We start from the raw sequence: 20,171 nt of genomic DNA, 5'->3' as shown, positions 1-20,171 counted from the left end.
GGCCAAGGTGGGTGGATCACCTGAGATCAGGAGCTCGAGACCAGCCTGATCAACATGGCGAAACACTGTCTCTACCAAAAGTATAAAAATTAGCCAGGCGTGGTAGTGCACGCCTGCAATCCCAGCTATTGGGGAGGCTGAGACAGGAGAATCGCTTGAATCCAGGAGGCGGAGTTTGCAGTGAGCTGAGATTGTGCCACTGCACTCCAGCCTGGGCGACAGAGTGGGAGTCCATCTAAAAACAACAACAACAAAATAAATAAATAAATAAATAAATAAATAAATAAATAAATAAATAAATAAATAAAGTGATCATGGAACAACTCAAATGCCAAGTAAGAAGGATGGGAAACATCTGACTGGCCAACAGATTGAGTTCTCTCAGTATAGTGAATAAATGTTTCATTTTTAGGAGATAGAAACTATCTACTTCAGTAGAGGGCAATACAGAAAAATTTTGCCACATAGACTAGTTTCTATTTAGTCAGTCAACTGTTTCTGGCTGTCTCAATTGGGATAGATACATTTACATAACTGGCTGTGCATGAACCTTCTTTGCCAACAGCTTTAGGTCCCAAATGCACTTGGCAATTGTCTCCTTTTCCTGCTGTGCAGAGATGCTCTGCACCACGTGCTTCTCCACCCAATTTATCATGTGCTCTTGTTCCTTTCAACGCATCATGTTCTGCACAGATATATGATAGTCCAGGCGATTCTTTACTTCCTCATACACTCTATGCAGTCATTCCCAGTAAGTAACCTCCAAAGCCATAGCAATGTTATTCCTCTGCACATCAAAAAGGTAATGGCGCTTCTGAACCAGTGAGCGTTGCGACTTCTCCAAATCAATTGCATCCTGGATTTGTTTGATGGAAGCCTGCTTCACCTCTTCTGGTTTGGGCAGTGTCTGGCTCATTGAGTTTATAAGCAGATTCTCCAATGGAGGCACCATATTTTTAAATTACATAAAGTAACCCTACTATTGATATAGTAGAGAAGGTCTCTGTGGTAATCATGTGTATTCCTTTGGATAAAGCATACAAGATAAGCCCATTTTGGAGTACACAGTGTCCTGTTATACTGCTTTTAGGATAAAGAAATTGGAAGAATTCCTCAGGGATCAGCCCAAAATGAACTTTTCCTCTATAGGAAAAGGAAGGAAGAGGGGCTAGAGGGGCAAGGAGTCGCTGCCCTGTGTGAAAGGTCCTTGTTGCCTGCAATACTCCTGGACCTAGGAAAACTGCATTCTACAGAGAGGGGGCCACTGTGGCAGTGGCAGAAAGTGCCACCCAGGACAGCATGGTCAGCGAAGACACAGGCAGCCAGCTGTCTTAACATCCCTGAGACCCCGACCAGAGAATGTGTCAGGGCAGGAACCTTTTGTTGCTGTTGTTGAGACAGAGTCTTGCTCTGTTGCCCAGGCTGGAGTGGAGTGGCACAATCTTGGCTCACTGTGACCTCTGCCTCCTGGGTTCAAGCGATTCTTGTGCCTCAGCCTTCTGAGTACCTGGGACTATAGACATGCACCACTACGCCTAGCTAAATTTTGTATTTTTAGTAGAGATGGGGTTTCACCATGTTGCCCAGGCTGGTCTCAAACTCCTGGCCTCAAGCAATTCACCTGACTCAGCTTCTCAAAGTGCTGGGATTACAGGCATGAGCCACCATGCCCGGCCTCAACTTTATATATATATAAGCCCTTTGCCAAACTTGGAGATTTTAGTAACATTTTGAAATGTTATCACAAAATTTACGGATGACTGAGTTCATTTTAGGAGAAACTAAAGTGTTTATACTTGTTTTACTTACTAGGAAGGTAAGAGAGAAACACAGCTACATTTATTTCTGGGTAACTTTAAGGTTTCCATTATGCTAAGGAATGCGGTAGAGATTAAGAAATCAAAAGATCAGTATAAAACCAAAAGCTTTATTCTCTAGTTATTATTCAGCTCCAATTCTAACTGATTTGAAAATAAATAATTTAAAAAATTTTCTTCCTAGAAAGTAAAATATGGCACCATAATCCAATTGGGCCTCATATTTTAAATCCCGCAGAAAGCAAGCATGGATTGCAGATAGATGATAATAATAAGCCATCACTCTCAACGCAGAGAAGGTGGTTGGCGTTTCTTTTCTCTGCGTCCATTCCTGGACCATTTTTGGTCTCCTTCCTATCAAGTGTTGTCTATACGATGTGAAGGACTTTGAAAGCAGCCACAGCCTGTTTTTCCCTTTCGTGTCTGTTCTGCAGTATTTCCAGCAATGAGATTTCAGGTAAACTTTCTTCTTTCCCAGCATAGGTTGGGTTTTTTTGTTCCTTTGATGCTTGATGAGTCAGATTTGATGGTTTGGGTTTGGGGATGGTCTTAGCGTATTCCAAAGCCTAAACGCATAAAGATCAAATTTTATTTGAAATGCGAAGTGAGCCTGGATTCCTTAAATTAAATCTAGGAAATGTTTGTTTATAATATAAATGGAGACTATCACTATAACTTACTAAGACATTGGTGGAAATGGAGATCAAATAATGCAATATAACACACAGTTTAAACAAAATATATTGGCCCCAAAACAATATATTGTGGAAAAAAAGGAGTTGAAGAATAATACATACAGTTGTGTCCTTTGGATGCTTTTGTCATAAAACTGAGTTTCCTTCAAGTGTTCCTTCTTATGTGTTTGGTCTACTTAGTTTCTGGAAGTCTTAGTAAAACCAAACTTCTATTAAGGAGATATTAATAGACCTTTCTATCCAAAGAAGACTTGTTACACCTTGAGACCAAAGACATCACTGTAGTTTACATACACTTGAGCTCCCATCATTATACCAGCTATTCTTGTTCCTAGGATCTAGAAAGTATTTGAGGTTGAATTTTTTTCTTTCTATAGCAATCTAGATGCTGAAAAACTCAGTCTTTTTCTCAGTGATGTCAGTTCTGAAAGGCATTACAATAAAAACGAGATCACTAAATATGATTTCTAAACCTGCCTTTATAACAGTTTTGCATTTTAGTAAGAGATTGTTGATAGCTGAAATACAAATGGATTGTACGCTTTCAGTCCTGCAAGAGGGAAAAAATCCTCTAAAATGTAGAAAGGAAAAGTCTAGACTTCTCAGTGCACGTAAGTGAAGGTTACAGATATTTCTAATTATAGGTTTGTTGCCTTGAAACACTTCATGAAAAAATTAGGGATTAGAGAAAAGAGAAAAAGTAGCACCGTAGAAACTCAATCAAGTGGACTGAGGTCTTCAAGGTCTGAGGAAGAAAGGCAATAAATAGAAAATATGATGGTCTGTGAAAGAGAACATGAAGCACAAATTCCTGCAGGCACCAAAGGATCTCTTGTTCCTTGTGCAAAGGGTCCCGTGTCCTTACAGGGACTGGATAGATCAGTTGAGGCAGAGACTTGTACTGCAAAGCTCTGTGTACATATTTCATTCACATCACAACTGATGGTTGATGCCATCTGAGAGGCAGAACATTCTGTATTCCATGAAATAATTTTTCTTCAGTAGAGGAACCTATATATTACAATCCTTACGGAAAGTGTAGGGGAATGAAGTTGAGAGAAACAATGATTATATGTCTTTTCCTTGACATATAAGCAGCAAGAAGACAACAACTGCCTTAAAGTTTATTTAATGATACAAAATAAAATTGATGATGAAGCTTGCTCATTTAAGAAATCACATGATTATTTAATTTTTATGTGTGACAAATTTAAAATACTGTTCTTGGAAGAAAAGACGTGGAGACAATCACTTCCAGAAAAATAAAGGTTAACTTTACAGCATCGTGTGTGTGTGTGTGTGTGTGTGTGTGTGTGTGTGTGTGTGTGAGAGAAAGACTGTGTGTCACTATTGCATTGCTATTTGTGAATGATGGGTAGCTACAGGAATGGAAGTAGTTAAAATATCTCCTGTGTTCCAAAAAACATGGGCAGGTTTTTCTTAAGTTACAAGAAAACAGGTTGGGTGTGTTGGCTCTGCCTGTAATCCCAGCACTTTGGGCTTAGTTGGGAGGATAGCTTGAGCCCAGGAGTTTATGCCATCCTGGGCAAGACAGCAAGACCCTGTTTCTAATAATAATAATAAAAAAAGAGCGGTAATAAAAGTTTCCTTTTAATTCTGATTGAAAAAATACATGCCTTGTTGAGAATTTCTTACCTTCTGCCGAGCGATAGCAGATTTATTCTGAGCTTTTTCTGTTTGTGGTTTTGATAGAACGGATAGGGTCTTCATGTTGTACTCCTTGACTTGTTTTGCATATTCCTTTCGGTGTATTAATTTTTGCGTCTGTTCAGAGAAACAAAGTTACGATGAATCCAGGTGCTGCTACTTCTCTCTGCTCTCTATTTAAAGCGATGCCCTGGTTTCGGTATACTGGGCATATCTTATCAGCTGTACAGGAGAAATGGGATCACCTAGAGTAAGGCGGCAGCAGTGAAATGGTTAAGTTAATTGTTTCTCCTTGAAATAGTCTCTCTGTGAGGAGGCACATCACTGCAATAGCACGCCCAGTATGTCCTTAACAGGGGCTAAATCACATTCAGAACCTTCTTTGTTGCATTTACCCAATTTATTTTCATTTTTGCTTCCAACTTTGAACTATACTCTCTTTTTATGCCTTGAGTGCAACTGCAGTTAAAACACATTAGATGAAGATCTCCTTTCACTAGAGGAAAGAGAATAAAGTGGATGCACTTTTCAGGGGTTGGGAAACTCTTCCTCTAAGTGTCTTCTCTGTAGCCACTGTTCACGATTATCAAGATAACTCTAGTGGGAAAGACCAACGACCACGTAACATACACATTTATTTTCATGTGCACGGGTCCCACTTTGCCGTGCAGGCCTTCAAAACTAACCGAAAGACAGATACATATAACAACATGGGCTAAATATTTTTATTTTAAGGCAAGAGGCGTGTCCGGGTCTCTATACCAATGTTATTTCAGAAGGGTCTCTATTCCGAGTGAGACATTTGAATTAGGGCTTAATTCTGGAGGGCGTCTTCATACAGTTTCCTAACAGACAGATGGGCTGAGTCAGGTCTGGAAACACTGTATGTGCATCTCACTCACTTTGTCTCTGATGGACTCAAAGTCAGGTCCGAGGCCTCCAAGCTTCACGTCTCTTTTCTGATAACCTTTCAGCTTGGTGTTCTAAAAATACAACCACAGAAACAGTTTCTTTTAAGGACTTATGTGTCCCCCTACTCCTACCACTCCGAAAGGTGTCATAGCCACATAAAGTAAGAAGGAAAATAATGAAAGCCTGTGTGCACTGTCAGAGAATGGCTGCATTTCCTGACAATTCTTCCATTTTAGTGGTAGTTATTGGTAATAGTCTCTTTGGTAATTTGTAGCTGGTTAGCTAACGTGTTTTCACTTTTCCACTTCTGCAATAAAGAAACTTGAAATTCTGAAATTACAAATAAAAGTTTTCAAGCTAGTGATGTCCTGTTTTCTTATGAATGTTTTTTATTTTAATTTTTTGGGAGATACCTGATTTTGCTATGTTGCCCAGGCTGGTCTTGAACTCCTGGGCTTGAACTCCTGAGCTTACGTGATCCTCCCACCTCAGCCTCTTGAGTCGCTGCGATTACAGATGTGAGCCACCTCACCTGGCCCTTGCTATTAACATTTTTAACACAACATATATGTTATTACTTTGCCACTGCTCCTATTACCATTTTGTCCAGTCTTAGACAGTTTGCTGAGCCAAATAACTTCCCTGGAAGAAAGCATCTAAACGCATCAGATAAACACAGTGCTTCAAAAAGAGAATACCCCGTCCAGTGACGTCACAGCATTATCTGTTAGAGACACTACAGAAGACAAGAAGGACCAACCTTTCAAGTTTTGCTATTGATTATTGGGGGAAAAAGATAATTTTAAGGGAAAAACAATTATAATCCATTTGTAATATTCAAAAGAAAAGTAAGCGTTTGAGAGTCTTGGCAAGACTCACTAAGAAACTCATTTTGTTCAGTCAGTGTGATTTCAGATATGCTGACGGGTGCCTGTCTGTCCCCTGATAGATTAAGCTATTCCCCAAACCACTGCTTTCAAAATTAAAACTGAAGTTTAGGCTGGGCACGGTGACTCACGCCTGTAATACCAGCACTTTGGGAGGCTGAAGTGAGCAGATCACCTGAGGTTAGAAGTTCGAGACCAGCCTGGCCAGGGTGAAACCCTGTCCCTACTAAAAATACAAAAATTAGGCAGGCGTGGTGGCAGGCACCTGTAATCCCAGCTACTCGGGGGGGCTGAGGCAGGAGAATCGCTTGAACCCGGGAGGCGGAGGTTGCAGTGAGCCGAGATCGCACCACTGCATGCCAGCCTGGGTTGACAGAGCAAGACTCTGTTTCGAGAAGAAAAAAAAAAACACAAAAAATCCCCTGAAGTTTAGACTCGCTACTTCCCCTTATAGGGAACTCACATCCTTTTGAAATTTCAGTTTGTTAATTAATTTGGCTTCCTTTTTGGGAAGGATGGGAAAGACAATATAAAAGAGATGGTTGGATGACAGTAGTTTCTTAAGGCACATGTAAGTTACTGCTTAAAATGGAGAAAAATTCGCCACATTGAAGAAGCAGCTGTCGTGCACCTAACTGTGGATGTTAGTCCCTGTCTATATGTTAATGACAAAGCACAGGATTTTTATCAATTTTGAAATCTCCTGTTAATTATTCCATTTTTAAAATTTTATCTATTTATTTAGTTTGAGGCCAGGTTATGAGACTGTCTAATTTTTGTACTTTTGGTAGAGACGGGGTTTCACCACGTTGGCCAAGCTGGTTTCAAACTCCTGGCCTCAAGTGATCCAGCCACCTCGGCCTCCCAAAGTGCTGGGATTACAGGTCTGAGCCACCGCGACCAGCTGCACTCCTGTTAATTATTAAGTGCTAAGATATACATCTAACTCGCCCTTTTCTAAGACAAAACTTAGCAGAGATAGTCCAAAGACTTAATATAGGACATTTTCTCATATTAGATATAATTATTGCATATAACTCTCCAATCTTAAAAATGAACTTGTATAAACACACTGTATCAACCACTACAAGAACATGTCCTGCTCACGGTGGTCTACTGAGTACCCAGAGTCATCCCAATTCACTTCTCCACTGCCACTTCCCACTGTCGATGTTCAAAAGACAAACATTCTCCAGCACTGACTCCTCAGCACTGAGCTCTTGCCCATGAAGTCTAAGCAAAAGTTTGTTGGGTACAGTGTATATTTTGGAAAGCTTTAAGGCTGTGGTAGCCCCTTCCCCTTCCTTTTTTCTTGGCTCAAATAAGGATGTGATTCCTGGAGCTGGAGCTGCAGCAGCAATTTTGTAGCCAGGGAAAAAAGAGAATCACAACAATACTGGTTCTGATGTTCTGAGCTGTGGAACCACCAGTGCTAGCAATCACTTGCTTGTGGATTAATTGTATGTAAGAAGAATGAACTCATATTTCAGAAATCACTGTGAATGGAAATTGTGTTACTTGCCCACTGAAGGCAATATCCCTAACATCTCAGCACTTTCAGGTTGCATTAATAATTTAAAAGGGCCAAAATGACGCGCTATATGGGCAACACTTCTACACTGCAAGGATTCCAAGTTCTGTAAATAGAATTTGCCCCATTAGAATGTTAAACATTTATGGTCAGTACTCTAATTCCAATTCTAAAAAGTGAAACAAGATTCTTAAGGAAGGCTTTGGACTAAAATCATTAAAAAATTAGTAACATGAAAGTATGCAGAAGACGCATTGTTCATTGAAGGGTATTTCAAAGTCATACATCTCCTTTAAGAAAACAGAAGTCACCACTCAGCACAACCACGAGAGCTGCTGCCTCTCCATTATATCTGTCTGTTCATACTTTTATACAATTGTCCATTCACTATGAATTCTTAGTTTTTTCATTTCATTTCTTTTTTTTTTTTTTTTTTTAGATGGAGTGTCACTCTGTCATCCAGGCTAGGGTACAATGGTGCGATCTCGGCTCACTGCAACCTCCACCTCCCGGTTTCAAGCGATTCTCCTGCCTCAGCCTCCCAAGTAGTTGGGATTACAGGCGCCCACCACCACGTCTGGCTAATTTTTATATTTTTAGTAGAGACAAGGTTTCACCATGTTGGCCAGGCTGGTCTCGAACTCCTGACCTCAGGTGATCCGCCAGCCTGGGCCTCCCAAAGTACTGGGATTACAGGGGTGAGCCACCACGCCCAGCCCAAATTCTTATTTTTTCTTTTTTTCTTTCTTTTTTTTTTTTTTTTTTTTTGAGATGGAGTCTCACTCTGTCGCCTGGGCTGGAGTGCAGTGGCCGGATCTCAGCTCACTGCAAGCTCTGCCTCCCGGGTTTCCGCCATTCTCCAGCCTCAGCCTCCGAGTAGCTGGGACTACAGGCGCCCGCCACCTCGCCCGGCTAGTTTTTCGTATTTTTTAGTAGAGACGGGGTTTCATCGTGTTAGCCAGGATGGTCTCGATCTCCTGACCTCGTGATCCGCCCGTCTCGGCCTCCCAAAGTGTTGGGATTACAGGCTTCAGCCACCGCGCCCGGCCAAATTCTTATTTTTTCTAAGCATTTTAGTACTACAGTACCTTTTTCTGTCAGCATATATATATTTTTTTAATGTGAGTTTTATGCATAACATTCTATCATCTAGTTTTGTGGGACTGTTTATTCCTCTAAATGTTGAACATTTAAGCTGTCCTAGGTTAAGCATTGTTTTTCTGGGCTACTTGATTATTTCTTTGAGATAAGTTAATAGCAGTAGAATTATTGAAATAAAATGAATATGTTTAAGGCCATCAATTAATTAGCAATGGAGCCATAAGATTGCTCTTTTCGTCCAAACCTTGATTATACTGGGTATTATCACATTTTAAAACCTTTACCAATTTTCAGTGGGTGAATGAACTCAGACAACTTATATTTCACAATTGAAAATTTGTTCTTTCTCTCACATATGCCATCTGTATGGCTGTTTTGCAGTCACTGAATTACTATCTATTTGCCAAAGTAAACCAATAATTAAAAGGAAGGAAAAAACGCCTGCTCATGTCCAAGTCGTAAATCCAATTTGTCCAAAGGTGATGAGAAAGAAATGATCAGTGCTCACAAATCACATCCTAAGTCTGAAGCAGCTTAACTTCTAATCATTCCACTGGCTTACAAAAGACACATTGTGAAGCATGAATAATTGCCCAGTGCTCTCCAGCCACAGTTCTTACTATCACCTACAATAAACATGTTGGCTATCACAGAAAAACAGAGCCAGGAGATGGCCCAAAGGGTGATCTCCAAGTGCTGCTGATCCCTTTACAGGATGGATGAAGTCCTTATAGCAAAGGGACTTTTCTCAAGGGATGGTGATGGCTCCTAACGGAGTTTGTTCTGGGTGACTGGCAATGAAAAATCTTGGATTTACTAAAGGTTGGCGCAAGTAATCTTGATTTGTTCTCAGAGGTGCAGTTTTGTTTGATCTCTCTCCATCAAAAGTCTTTTTAGCAGCTTATAGAGATATAATTCACATACCACAAAATTTCCCCACTTGAAGTTGTACAATACAATGGTTTTCAGTATATTCACCAAGTTGTGTAAAGATCACCACATTCCAATGTTAGAACATTTTCATCACCCTGAAAAGAAATCCTGTCCCATTAGCAGTCACTCCCTTTGCCCCCTCCACCTCCAGCCCGAGGCAACCACTAATCTACTTTCTGGCTCCTCAAAAGTCTTTTATAGTAAAAATAATCCCCCATAATTCACTTTGATTTATCTCTCCATGGCTGTTACAAGACTAAAAGGTCATAGTAGCACAATATTAAAAAAAAAAAAAAAAGTAAAATCAACAATGATAGTCTTGTTAAGTCTCCAAACACAAGGGGAACAAATCGGAAAATGCAGGCCTGCTCTCAACCAATCCCTGATGAGATTTGCTGCTGGTCTTTGCATAAGACACACACGAGCTGGCATCGACCGAGTCTGGCACCATCTGAGGATTGTTAAGGCCAGACCAGCCCCTCTGTACTGGTGTTCACACTTGATCGCTCTAGTAGACGATGGCATAGGACTTTCCTGATGCAAGGTTTGTACCAGGAATTAACCACAGTTCTTCTCAAGACAGCAGAGTTTTTAATTGCAAACTTGGGACACAGTGTGCCCTGATTGGAAATGACATTGACTGTCCTGTCAGGACCTGTTTCAACTCTGAAAGGTGGTACCCTGCTGGGGGGCCACTGCAGAGCTATTCTCCAGAAAATTCCTCAGATGTGTAAGTGTGAGAAAGTTACTGAAAAACATGACAAAAAACAATGCCTCAAATACTGTGGAACAGCAAGTGAAGGAAATTTGCTCTGCAGTTGCTAAACTTAATCCAAATAAACCCCTTCTTAGAAGCAGTCAAGCAGCAATGCCCAGATTGTCTGTGACACCAACACATGAGTTAATTACTTCAGCTCAGCAGAGTTAGCTGTCAGCAAACTCCTGAAGCAGTCATTTCGTGGTGGGTTGTGACAGATATTTTTATGCCGTTTGTCATCCGTTGATCCCTGACTGCCTGTGTCTAGATTTCACGGCATGTACAATGCCTGGCATTCAGAACCCAGTTACAACAGAACTGTCAGGAGAAGAGGAAGGGTGCTTGGGCCTATTATCTTTACAAATCCTCAAAGTTTTAATGTGATTCAGGGCAATTCCCTTGGAAACCGAAAGATTTGATGTGACCAGCAAATGGCCATGACCTGGATAATGATCCCCTCTGTCTGGTGCCTTGACTACCTGCTGTCCTATACAAATAGCTCATTTCTAAGTCATTTTAGCTTCTGGAATTTCTTAAAGGACAAAGAGCACTTCTGTGAATTTGTCAGATGTAAGCTGAAGGTGCTGGATTGAGAAAATGGATATATAGATTGTAACATTCCTGATAGCAGGAAGGGGGATGTTCCCAGTTGGAACGATGGCTGGGAAGGCAGCAACTGCAAATTTTCCTTCCTCTCCCCTGACCTCCCAAGCGCTTAGATTTCTGGTGACACACACTGTCGTCGGAGTACTTTCCTCTATTTTTCTCCGTGAAACATAAATTCGATCAACTAAAAGAAGGGGAAAGGGAAAGGAAACTAACATTTAGTTGATGTCTCTTCTTTGCTAGGGACTAAGCTATGGTTTTAATACATTATTTCACTTAATATCACACCAAATCTACAAAAAGAAAGAATAATTCTGCAGATGAAGAAAAGAGGGCTCAGGTGCATTAATAACTTGTCCAAGTCATAAGAGATACTGGGAACAGAGATGAGAACCTAGGAATGAATGGGTCCATGGCTTCCTCTAAATCTTGCCAAGTGAGAATTGAGTTCAAAAGCTTGCATTTTCAGCAACAACCCATCATTGGCAAGAACCCTAACCTAGAGGATTCCCTTGTGAGCTAGTGTGTTTGAGCTGAATTTAGGCCCTGGTAATCTATATGCACTGCAGTGAACAGGCTGTCCCTACCTCGAAAATGTGTTCTGAATACATATCCCTGTAGAAATAATACGGATGATGTGCAGCTTCCTAGTCAAGTCTTCAAAACCTACTTTAGTCACAAAACTCTTGAAAACAGTACTAATAATACCTTACAGCCTAACTACCATATAATGATGTTTCTGTGGAAAAAGAAGTTACCTGTGATTTAAAAAACGCATTTGTGACTGGGCACAGTGGCTCACACCTATAATTCCAGCAATTTGGGAGGCCAAGGCAGGTGGATCATCTGAGGTCAGGAGTTCGAGACCAGCCTGGCCAACATGGTGAAACCCCATCTCTACTAAAAATACAAAAATCAGCCGGGCGTGGTGGCGCGTGCCTGTAATCCCAGCTACTCAGGAGGCTGAAGCAGGAGAATCACTTGAACTCAGGAGGTGGAGGTTGCAGTGAGCCGAGATTGCTTCACTGCATTCCAGCCTGGGCGACGAAATGAGATTCTATATCAAAAAAAGAAAAGAAAAAAGAAACACCTTTCTCCTTATTTACGGCAGAACCGGGGATTCTCCCAGCTCCAAGTCACTACTTGTGGATTCCACAGTGTGGGCACGGATGCGGTCCCGTCTCCAGTAGATGGGAAGACATGAGAGGGTGAAGTTGGAATGAGGAGTTCAAAGAGCCCCCAGGGGTTGTGAAGGAGCCCCCAGGTATGTGAAGGAGCTGGGGTAAGAACTCTAGGGATGTGAGCTGAAGACCCGCGGTACACAGATGGGCTCGAGATGGGAGCTGCGGGATTGGGCTGGGGTCATATCTCAGCCCCAAGACATCCTCCTTTTCTTCTCGTTAGTACCTCTCGCTGCCTGTTCCAGGCCAGCTTCCCCTTCTCTTTGAGGCCACCCCTTATCTTTCTCTCTAAAGGCCCCACTTGAGGATCCACAGACTTCCTAATCTCATCACTTTCTGGGATGTCTTACATCTGCCCTGCACACCGTAGCCAGAGCTGCCTTTATAAAATACAAATCCAACCATGTTTAAAAGTCCTCCATGATCCCCCCGGCCTACAGAATAAAGTACCTCTTTGAATGGAAAACGAGATCCTCTAAGACCTGGCCCCTACCCACCACTCTGCTCCCATCTTTCAACACTCCTTGCCTCCCAGGTTTAGTCACAAGGACCTGAAATGCTCTCATCCCCAGCATGCACCACGTTACAGCTTTAGCACCTCTGTTCGTGCTGGTACTCCCGCCTGAATTGCTCTTGCAGTCTTTTTTTTTTTTTTTTTTTGAGATGGAGTCCTGCTCTGTCGCCCAGGCTGGAGTGCAGTGGCGCGATCTTGGCTCACTGCAACCTCCGCCTCCTGGGTTCAAGCAATTCTCCTGCCTCAGCCTCCCAAGTAGCTGGGACTACAGGCGCCTGCCACCACACCCGGTTAATTTTTGTATTTTTAGTAGGGATGGGGTTTCACCATATTGGTGAGGCTGGTGTCGAACTCCTGACCTTGTGATCCACCTGCCTCAGCCTCCCAAAGTGCTGGGATTACAGGCATAAGCCACCGCGCCCGGTCTGCTCTTGCAGTCTTCTTTGCCAATTCTTCACCACCCTCTAAGACTTAGTTCTGAATTATCTTCTGAAGCTTTGCCTGACCCCCAGGTCAGGATATCAGTTTTCCTTTATGTTCCTGTGTGCTCCCAATGCATGCCTACATTATTATTATCACTTTTATTATTAATTAATATCATTATTTGTTTTTTGCTTGCAACATTATACTGCAACATAATAAGCATTTACATATCTGCCTTCCCAAGTTCCATGCAACTGGAAGCTTCTTCTGAGGAAGGGTCATGTCTCATCTTTACATCCCAGCACCTTACAAGTTCCTAGTAGAAATCATTATTATTATTATTATTGAGACAGAGTTTCACTCTTGTTACCCAGACTGGAGTGAAATGCTGCAATCTCGGCTCACTGCAACCTCCCTCTCCCGGGTTCAAGTGATTCTCCTGCCTCAGCCTCCCCAGTAGCTGAGATTACAGACGCCCACTACCATGCCCGGCTAATTTTTGTATTTTAGTAGAGACGGAGTTTCACCATGTTGTCCAAGCTGGTCTCGAACTCCTGACCTCAGGTGATCCACCCACCTCGGCCTCCCAAAGTGCTGGGATTACAGGCGTGAGCCACCGCGCCCAGCCTAGAAATTATTTAATAACAAACTGAATTCAACTTAGAAATCATTTGCTTAATTCCTCTCAGGTTGTCTGAGTGGAGGCCCTTCTGGACTGAGGCACCCATTTCCCCAGATGCCGGGAGTATAGTCTGCTGAGGGCTCACAGCTGAGTTCCTCCCTAAACACTGCCTCAGTCACGCGGAGCTGCTGTGCCCAAAGTCACCACCCTTCCCCAGGGGCAGTCACTATCCAATGGCAGGCCGGCATGGGAGAACAAAAGCCTGGGCCCCTTGCCTTTGAAGGGCCATCCCAACTTTAGAACCCTCAGAACCGTGGCCAAGGCTACTGCTGTGTCTGCATCACAGCCCATTTCTGCCCAGCCCCGCTTCCCTCACTCCCTTAAAGGGGAGGTTCCCAAGGTTGCTCCACTATAGACCTCCTGCATGCACATCTCCATTTCAGTCTGTTCCCTGAAAACCCAACTCACCACAGGCTTATTGCTTTCAACCAGGCCTTTCCCTGTTGCCTGTAAAACAGAATGCATTTTCTAGCTTTTTCCTTATTATTTGACACTGGAAGCAAGTGACCTTTCCTGAGGGCTTTCTATTGCCAGTGACAGAAGAGAAATACACAGGACATAAAAAGTCTCCTTCCTATGCTCCTTCATTTTTTACTGAAAACTTTCTACTTTGGGCCTCCAATTTTACTTGTTAAATCATGTAGGCCCTAAGAGAAGAGATTTAAGTGCACCAAGATGCTAGTAATGGTGAATTTGAGACAAAGAACTCAGTAAAGGTCAGCTAACGTTTGACAGGAAAGTTCAATCACCGGCCAGCCCAGGCATTTTACTGCAGAAGTTGGGGTGAGATTAGGGCCAAGATGAGTTCTCATGGTGGCGGACGGTGGGAAAAATGCAATGGCAACAAGCGCTTTCACTCACTCAACCCCACTTTCTCTGCTTTTTAAGATATGAGAATGAGCTGGGAAGAAATGATTTAATAACCGTGAAGACTCAGGTTAGCACGGGGTTTGGGGTGGAGTATGGAAGCTTTTCGGAGGAAGGGATGTTTCAGCTGGGGGTGAAAGGAGTTTTGCCACTCTGCAAATGGAGACCTCCCGCCAAGATGACTCGAATAGGAGGGAGAAATGGGCATCCCTGGCAGCAACAACTTCTAGAAAGAAAGGGAGGGAAACCCCAGGGAGTAGCAGGGGCAGGAGCAAGAAACTCCTTAGGACTCTGGGCCACCCAGTGTGGCAGCAACTCAGTAATGACCATTTCTGTTCCAGGGCTATAATTAAATAAAGGTCCATCTGTATTCTCAAAATTGAAGGGTTACTTGGTAAAATGGTGCTTTTATTACCTTACTGCTGCTTCTTTTCTTATGCTTTTTTCCCTTTTCCAGTTGAAACAGATAGCCTTCAGAATTGCTACGGCTAATTTTCACTTGGTTTCTTTGGCTTCTCTCTGAACTGAGTTGGGATTCACTTTCTACCCTTGACAGTATAGGTGGAAGCATGACGCTGGGTAAGGCCCCTTCACTGGGCTGCACGTCGGTCAGCTGCACCAGGGCTTGCTGATGCTGCTCCATTATCTGGGTGAGCCATGAATCTGGAGAAGCTCTTACGGGCTGGCTGTCAGAAGAATGGAATTTCCTTAATGAAAAAAAAAAAAAGCACAAATCTATTAATAAAATCTGGATACATAAGACCTCTAGCATAAAAGTCTTTATGAACCAGTAACTTGAAGTATTTATCACTCCCAAATCACATTAATGGTATTTAGCTTAATCTTTTCATGAATACATTAATTTCTTCTTTATCTTAAACTGCTCCTCTTTTTCCTTTAGGATGGTCTACATTTCATTTAGAACTTTTGTTTAGTGCATTCAGAATAGAAAAACACCATTTTGAGAAATCAAAGACCTTCCCACTGCAAAATACCTAGAAATGTTGCATTACATTAAACATCCTTTAAATACATAGTTGAATTGGTAACATAAATAGAAATCTCCAAAGACCAAAAGGAATAAAAACCAAAGCAGATTTTAGATTAGCTGAAGTTATAGCTTTCTTTACAAGAGTTTTGGGTCTACAGGCTTGAGTTTTAATAGTTAACACCGGTATAGGATATGCAAGATCTTGGTGCTGTGTGAGGCAGGGAATCAGAAGTAAGATCGTTGTAACAAGACTATAACTTGAGGTGCTACATCCTCATCCTCAGTTAAAAGCTACATTCATTAAAAACCATTCACCAGCCGTGAGAAACAATAAGCAAGTCTGTCTGTCTTGGTCTCTGGGCTCTGAATAGAAAAACAGAACAACCCCCACTCCCCACAAAAACCCAACAGCAACAACAAGCTCTTGTGAATATCTATAGGACAATATTTGGATTTCAAATTTACCTTACCCAAATAATCATGGAAATCCTACACGAAGAAACTAATAACATAAAAATGATCTTGGATGAGGGATACTTCTGTAGTATCTGGCAGAAGCAAATATAAAACTTCTCTGGAGAAATACACTCCCACCCAAGCCTGCCTAGGTTTCCACAGGAAAGGTGGCTAAATGTGAGTTCATAATCCAAGGTCCTTGCCCATAAGAGGAAATAATCTATCAAGTATGAGAGTCAGCAGACACACATGAACACACATCCAAATAGCAATAGCAGACTTCCAAGAACTTCAGATAGAGAGATCCTAGATAACATTCATAAGGTCATTTAAGATGAGTAAAGACATGAGAAAAGAAGTTAAGAACCCAAGAAACATATTTTAAAATCCTGTATTTTGGAAAAAGAACAGAGAGATTTAATCAGAACCAAATAGAAATTCTAGACATGGAAAATATCATCATTGAAATTTAAAACTCAATGGATACATTAAAGAGCATATCTTGGACACAGGTAAAGAGAAAACTTATTTGAATAAATTTTTCAGAAAGAAACACTGAGAGATAAAAGATGTAAAATAAAAACAGTTTAAAAGGCATGAAGTCTAGAACAGACAATCCAATATACAGCTATTTGGGGTTCCTACAGGAGAAAATAGAGTAAATTTGAGACACATAATATTCAAAGGGGGCCAGGCGTGGTGGCTCACGCCTGTAATTCCAGCACTTTGGGAGGCCGAGGCGGGCGGATCATGAGGTCAAGAGATCGAGACCATCCTGGCCAACATGATGAAACCCAGTCTCTACTAAAAACACAAAAACTAGCTTGGCGTGGTGGTGCGTGCCTGTAGTCCCAGCTACTTGGGAGGCCGAGGCAGGAGAATCGTTTGAACCCAGTAGGCGGAGGCTGCAGTGAGCTGAGATGGCGCCACCGTACTCCAGCCTGGTGACAGAGTGAGACTCTGTCTCGGAAAAAAAAAAAAAAAGAAGAACCAGTCAGATCTCCAGATCACCATCTCCATTTTGTGCACCTAGGCAACTGTCCCTTCCCTCTCTCCACAGCTCACTGGAGGTTTTCATTCTAAAGAAGCCAACGAGTCTCCTGCGTGTAAAGCACCAAGCACAGATAATAAATCTGACCACCAAGATAAAAGACCTAAAACTTACAGGAGGGCTTCCTATCAGATGGCCCCCACAGATCATTCCATAGGTACTCAAAGTCAACAAGCACTGTCACTCAGAGCTTCCAATAAGCTTTCTAGTCCCTCATACTTGATCATGAGAAGACGATCAAGCATTGCCAGACATCTGACACAAGCCATAAGGTGGAAGGCAGAAAAATATGAGAAGAGAAACAAACATCACTGACAAAGGCCCAGAGGAAAGAGAAACAAAGGAGGGAATTAAAAACACTTAAAAATTCAGGCACAAGGGCCCTTACAGCCTATTTTGCCTTGTTGAAAATCTAAGAAGATGTTGAGAAAAAAGGATGTTGCATCCACGAACAAAAACATGAGGCTATAAAAAGAGGAACATTCAGAAACCAATAACAGAAACAACAACAAAAAAATCCTGTCGGAAATTAGCAAACATGATAGCAGTAGAAAGACTGGAAGCTAGGACTGAGAAACCCTCCCAGACAGTAGAACAAAATTACAAAGAAATGGAGAAGGAAAGAGAAAACAAAATCATAATAACAGTCCTGGAAAAACACATCTGAATCATAGGAGTTTCTAGAAAGAGCAAACAGAAAATGGTTGAATGGAACGACCCATAAAATGACTCAAGAAATTTTCCCAGAACTGAAGGTCACGTGTTTTCAGGTTTAAAAGCCCCAGCTCAATCTATGAAAATAGACCTATACGAAGGCACATTATTATGAAATTTCACTTCAGTAGAGAAAAAGAAAAGATCCTAAAGCTTCCACAAAACAAAATAAGTTATATATAAAGGATCAAGAATAAGGTGGCTTCAGATTTCTCAACAGCAACACTGGATGCAAGAAGGCAATTCTGAGGGACAATGATTTCCTTTCTTTCTTTCTTTTCTTTTTTTTTTTTTTTTTTTTGAGACGGAGTCTTGCTCTGTCACCCAGGCTGGAGCGGGCGACATCACAATCTTGGCTCATCACAACCTCCACCTCCCGGGTTCATGCCATTCTCCTGCCTCAGCCTCCCGAGTAACTGGGATTACAGGTGCCCGCCACCATGGCTGGTTAATTTTCTGTATTTTTAGTAGAGACGGGGTTTCACTATTTTGGCCAGGCTGGTCTCAAACTCCTGACCTTGTGATCCACCCGCCTCGGCCTCCCAAAGTGCTGTGATTACAGGCATGAGCCACCATGCCCGGCCAATTTTCAATCAAGAATTCTACAAATCTCTGCCAAGCTACCAATCAGGGGCAAGGGCAGAAGAAAGACAATTTCAGCAAGATCTCAAAACACTTCTCAAGCAGTGGAGGATTTTCTCTACGAAAATCAGACAGGAAACTAAGAAAGAGAACGGGGATGTAAAAAAACAGGAAGGAGAAGAGAGAAGAGAGTCTCCGTGAGGACATGGAGATTCTCAAGGATAATATGAGCACAACAGCGGAATGCAGTCAGAAAACAAGTGTGGCCCAAGACACTGGCACGCTGAGAACTGACCATCACCCTGTCCCGTGTCCTTAGACCACATTTTCAATCTGAAAAAAATCACCGGAAGGGGTGCTCAAACAAACTAAGGACAATGTGAGATACTGAAAAGAGAATCCTATCAGAAGAAAGGCAAAGGGAATCCTCAGCAGGACAGCTGCGTAGCAAGTCTAGAAAGAGAAAGAAAGTAGTCTAGAAAGTCGAGCTCCGAGAAAGAGACAAGAATTGAGAAATTGCCAGATGTGGTTCTCCTTACGGAAACTTACACTAAGAGGCTACTCAAAAGTGTAGGATCAATTAACTATATGTACAGAGAAAATTAAGCAAAAGAAGCCCAGGAGGTTGAGGTTGCCAAAAAGATTAAAAAAAAAAAAAAAAAAAAAAACAAAGGAAATGAAAAGAGGGACATGATTATAGATATAATAAGGGTGGAATAATATTAAAGTTATTTAAATACTACAAAAAGTTTTATGACACTACATTTTAAAACTTAGCATAAAAGAAACATATTTCCTAGAAAAATACAATTTATTAAACTGACTAAAGTGAAAATGAAAAGACTGCAAAGTCTTATAATGATTACAGTAAATGCATCAGGAGTTTAAAATCTGCTCACAAACAACAACAAAAAGCCAAACGAAACCCACTTATGGCCCAATAGTTTTAGAGGAAAATCCTATCAAACCTTCAAGTAACAGATAAGGCCAATTGTATATAAAGTGTCTAGAGGATGCAAAAAGAGGAAACAGTCCTCAACTCATTTTATAAGGCTGGTATTTTCTTGATAATCCACCCAGTCAAGGCCACCGGCAGATAGGAGAATTATAAGCCAGTCTCACTTCATATATATGAAAATGTTAAATCTTAAACAAAGTGTTAACACATCAAATCAAGCAACTTATTAAAAATGCAGTATGACAAATTGGGTTAACCCTAGGAATAAAAAGGACAGTGCGTCATCAGAAAACCTGTTAACATATTTCATTACATTAAAGGATTAATGGAGAAATGTTTCAATAAGTGCAGAAAAAGTATTTGATAAAATCAAATACCCATTTATGTTGAAAGTTATTTGCAAAGAGGAATAGGAGGAAATTTCCTATCTATCATCTATCAATCTACCAAAAACTAAATATTATTTTTAATGGTAAAAGTGTTAGAAACAATCTTTCTAAAATCAAGAAAAAAAGACAAAGATGTCTGCTATTTATCACGATCTCTTCTAGGAAGCTAACTTTAAGCCTTATTGAATCTACATTCCATACCACCAAGTGTAGCACTTAAATGTTCTTTGATCACCTCACAAGGGAGTAATTGTCTCCCTACTTTGAAAGTAAGTTCCTTGAAGGGGCCTCACACACCATACTTCTTTTGCACCTTGTATAGCATTTAGCACTGTAGCATTATATTCAGCATGTTAGGGATGTAGAAAGGATGTTTAATTGAAGTACACCAAGAAATGGTGCCTGAAGTAATTTTTAAAATAACTTTTATTCTCCTGTTTATAGAAGTTATACATC

General features: G+C 41.4%; 1 protein-coding gene and 1 pseudogene across 7 annotated transcripts in view; both read right to left on the bottom strand.

Annotated features, from left to right (window-relative positions):
• Window positions 1–202: 202 nt before the first annotated feature.
• Window positions 203–1,472, bottom strand: LOC111540012 (annotated as a pseudogene).
• A 434-nt stretch (window positions 1,473–1,906) lies between these two features.
• JHY (junctional cadherin complex regulator) overlaps window positions 1,907–20,171 on the bottom strand; it is a 72,375-nt gene continuing 54,110 nt past the window's right edge. For 4 of the 7 annotated variants that reach the window (XM_023208496.2, XM_023208498.2, XM_023208495.2 and 1 more), the window contains 4 exons: window positions 14,990–15,281; window positions 5,083–5,163; window positions 4,169–4,297; window positions 1,907–2,383 (listed from right to left, as the gene is read on the bottom strand). In XM_023208496.2, the coding sequence (XP_023064264.1) occupies window positions 2,186–2,383; window positions 4,169–4,297; window positions 5,083–5,163; window positions 14,990–15,281 (700 nt within the window). In that variant the 3' untranslated portion in view covers window positions 1,907–2,185. Of the gene's footprint in view, window positions 2,384–2,473; window positions 3,539–4,168; window positions 4,298–5,082; window positions 5,164–14,989; window positions 15,282–20,171 lie in introns of those variants that run through there. The other 3 variants (XM_026451037.2, XM_023208499.2, XM_023208500.3) reach the window with 2 other exon arrangements.

The sequence above is a fragment of the Piliocolobus tephrosceles genome, chromosome 13 (genome assembly GCF_002776525.5).
Source record: "Piliocolobus tephrosceles isolate RC106 chromosome 13, ASM277652v3, whole genome shotgun sequence".
Lineage (NCBI taxonomy): Eukaryota > Metazoa > Chordata > Mammalia > Primates > Cercopithecidae > Piliocolobus > Piliocolobus tephrosceles.
The sequence above is the reverse complement of the archived record's forward strand: the minus strand, read 5'-3'. Positions and strand labels throughout refer to the sequence as shown.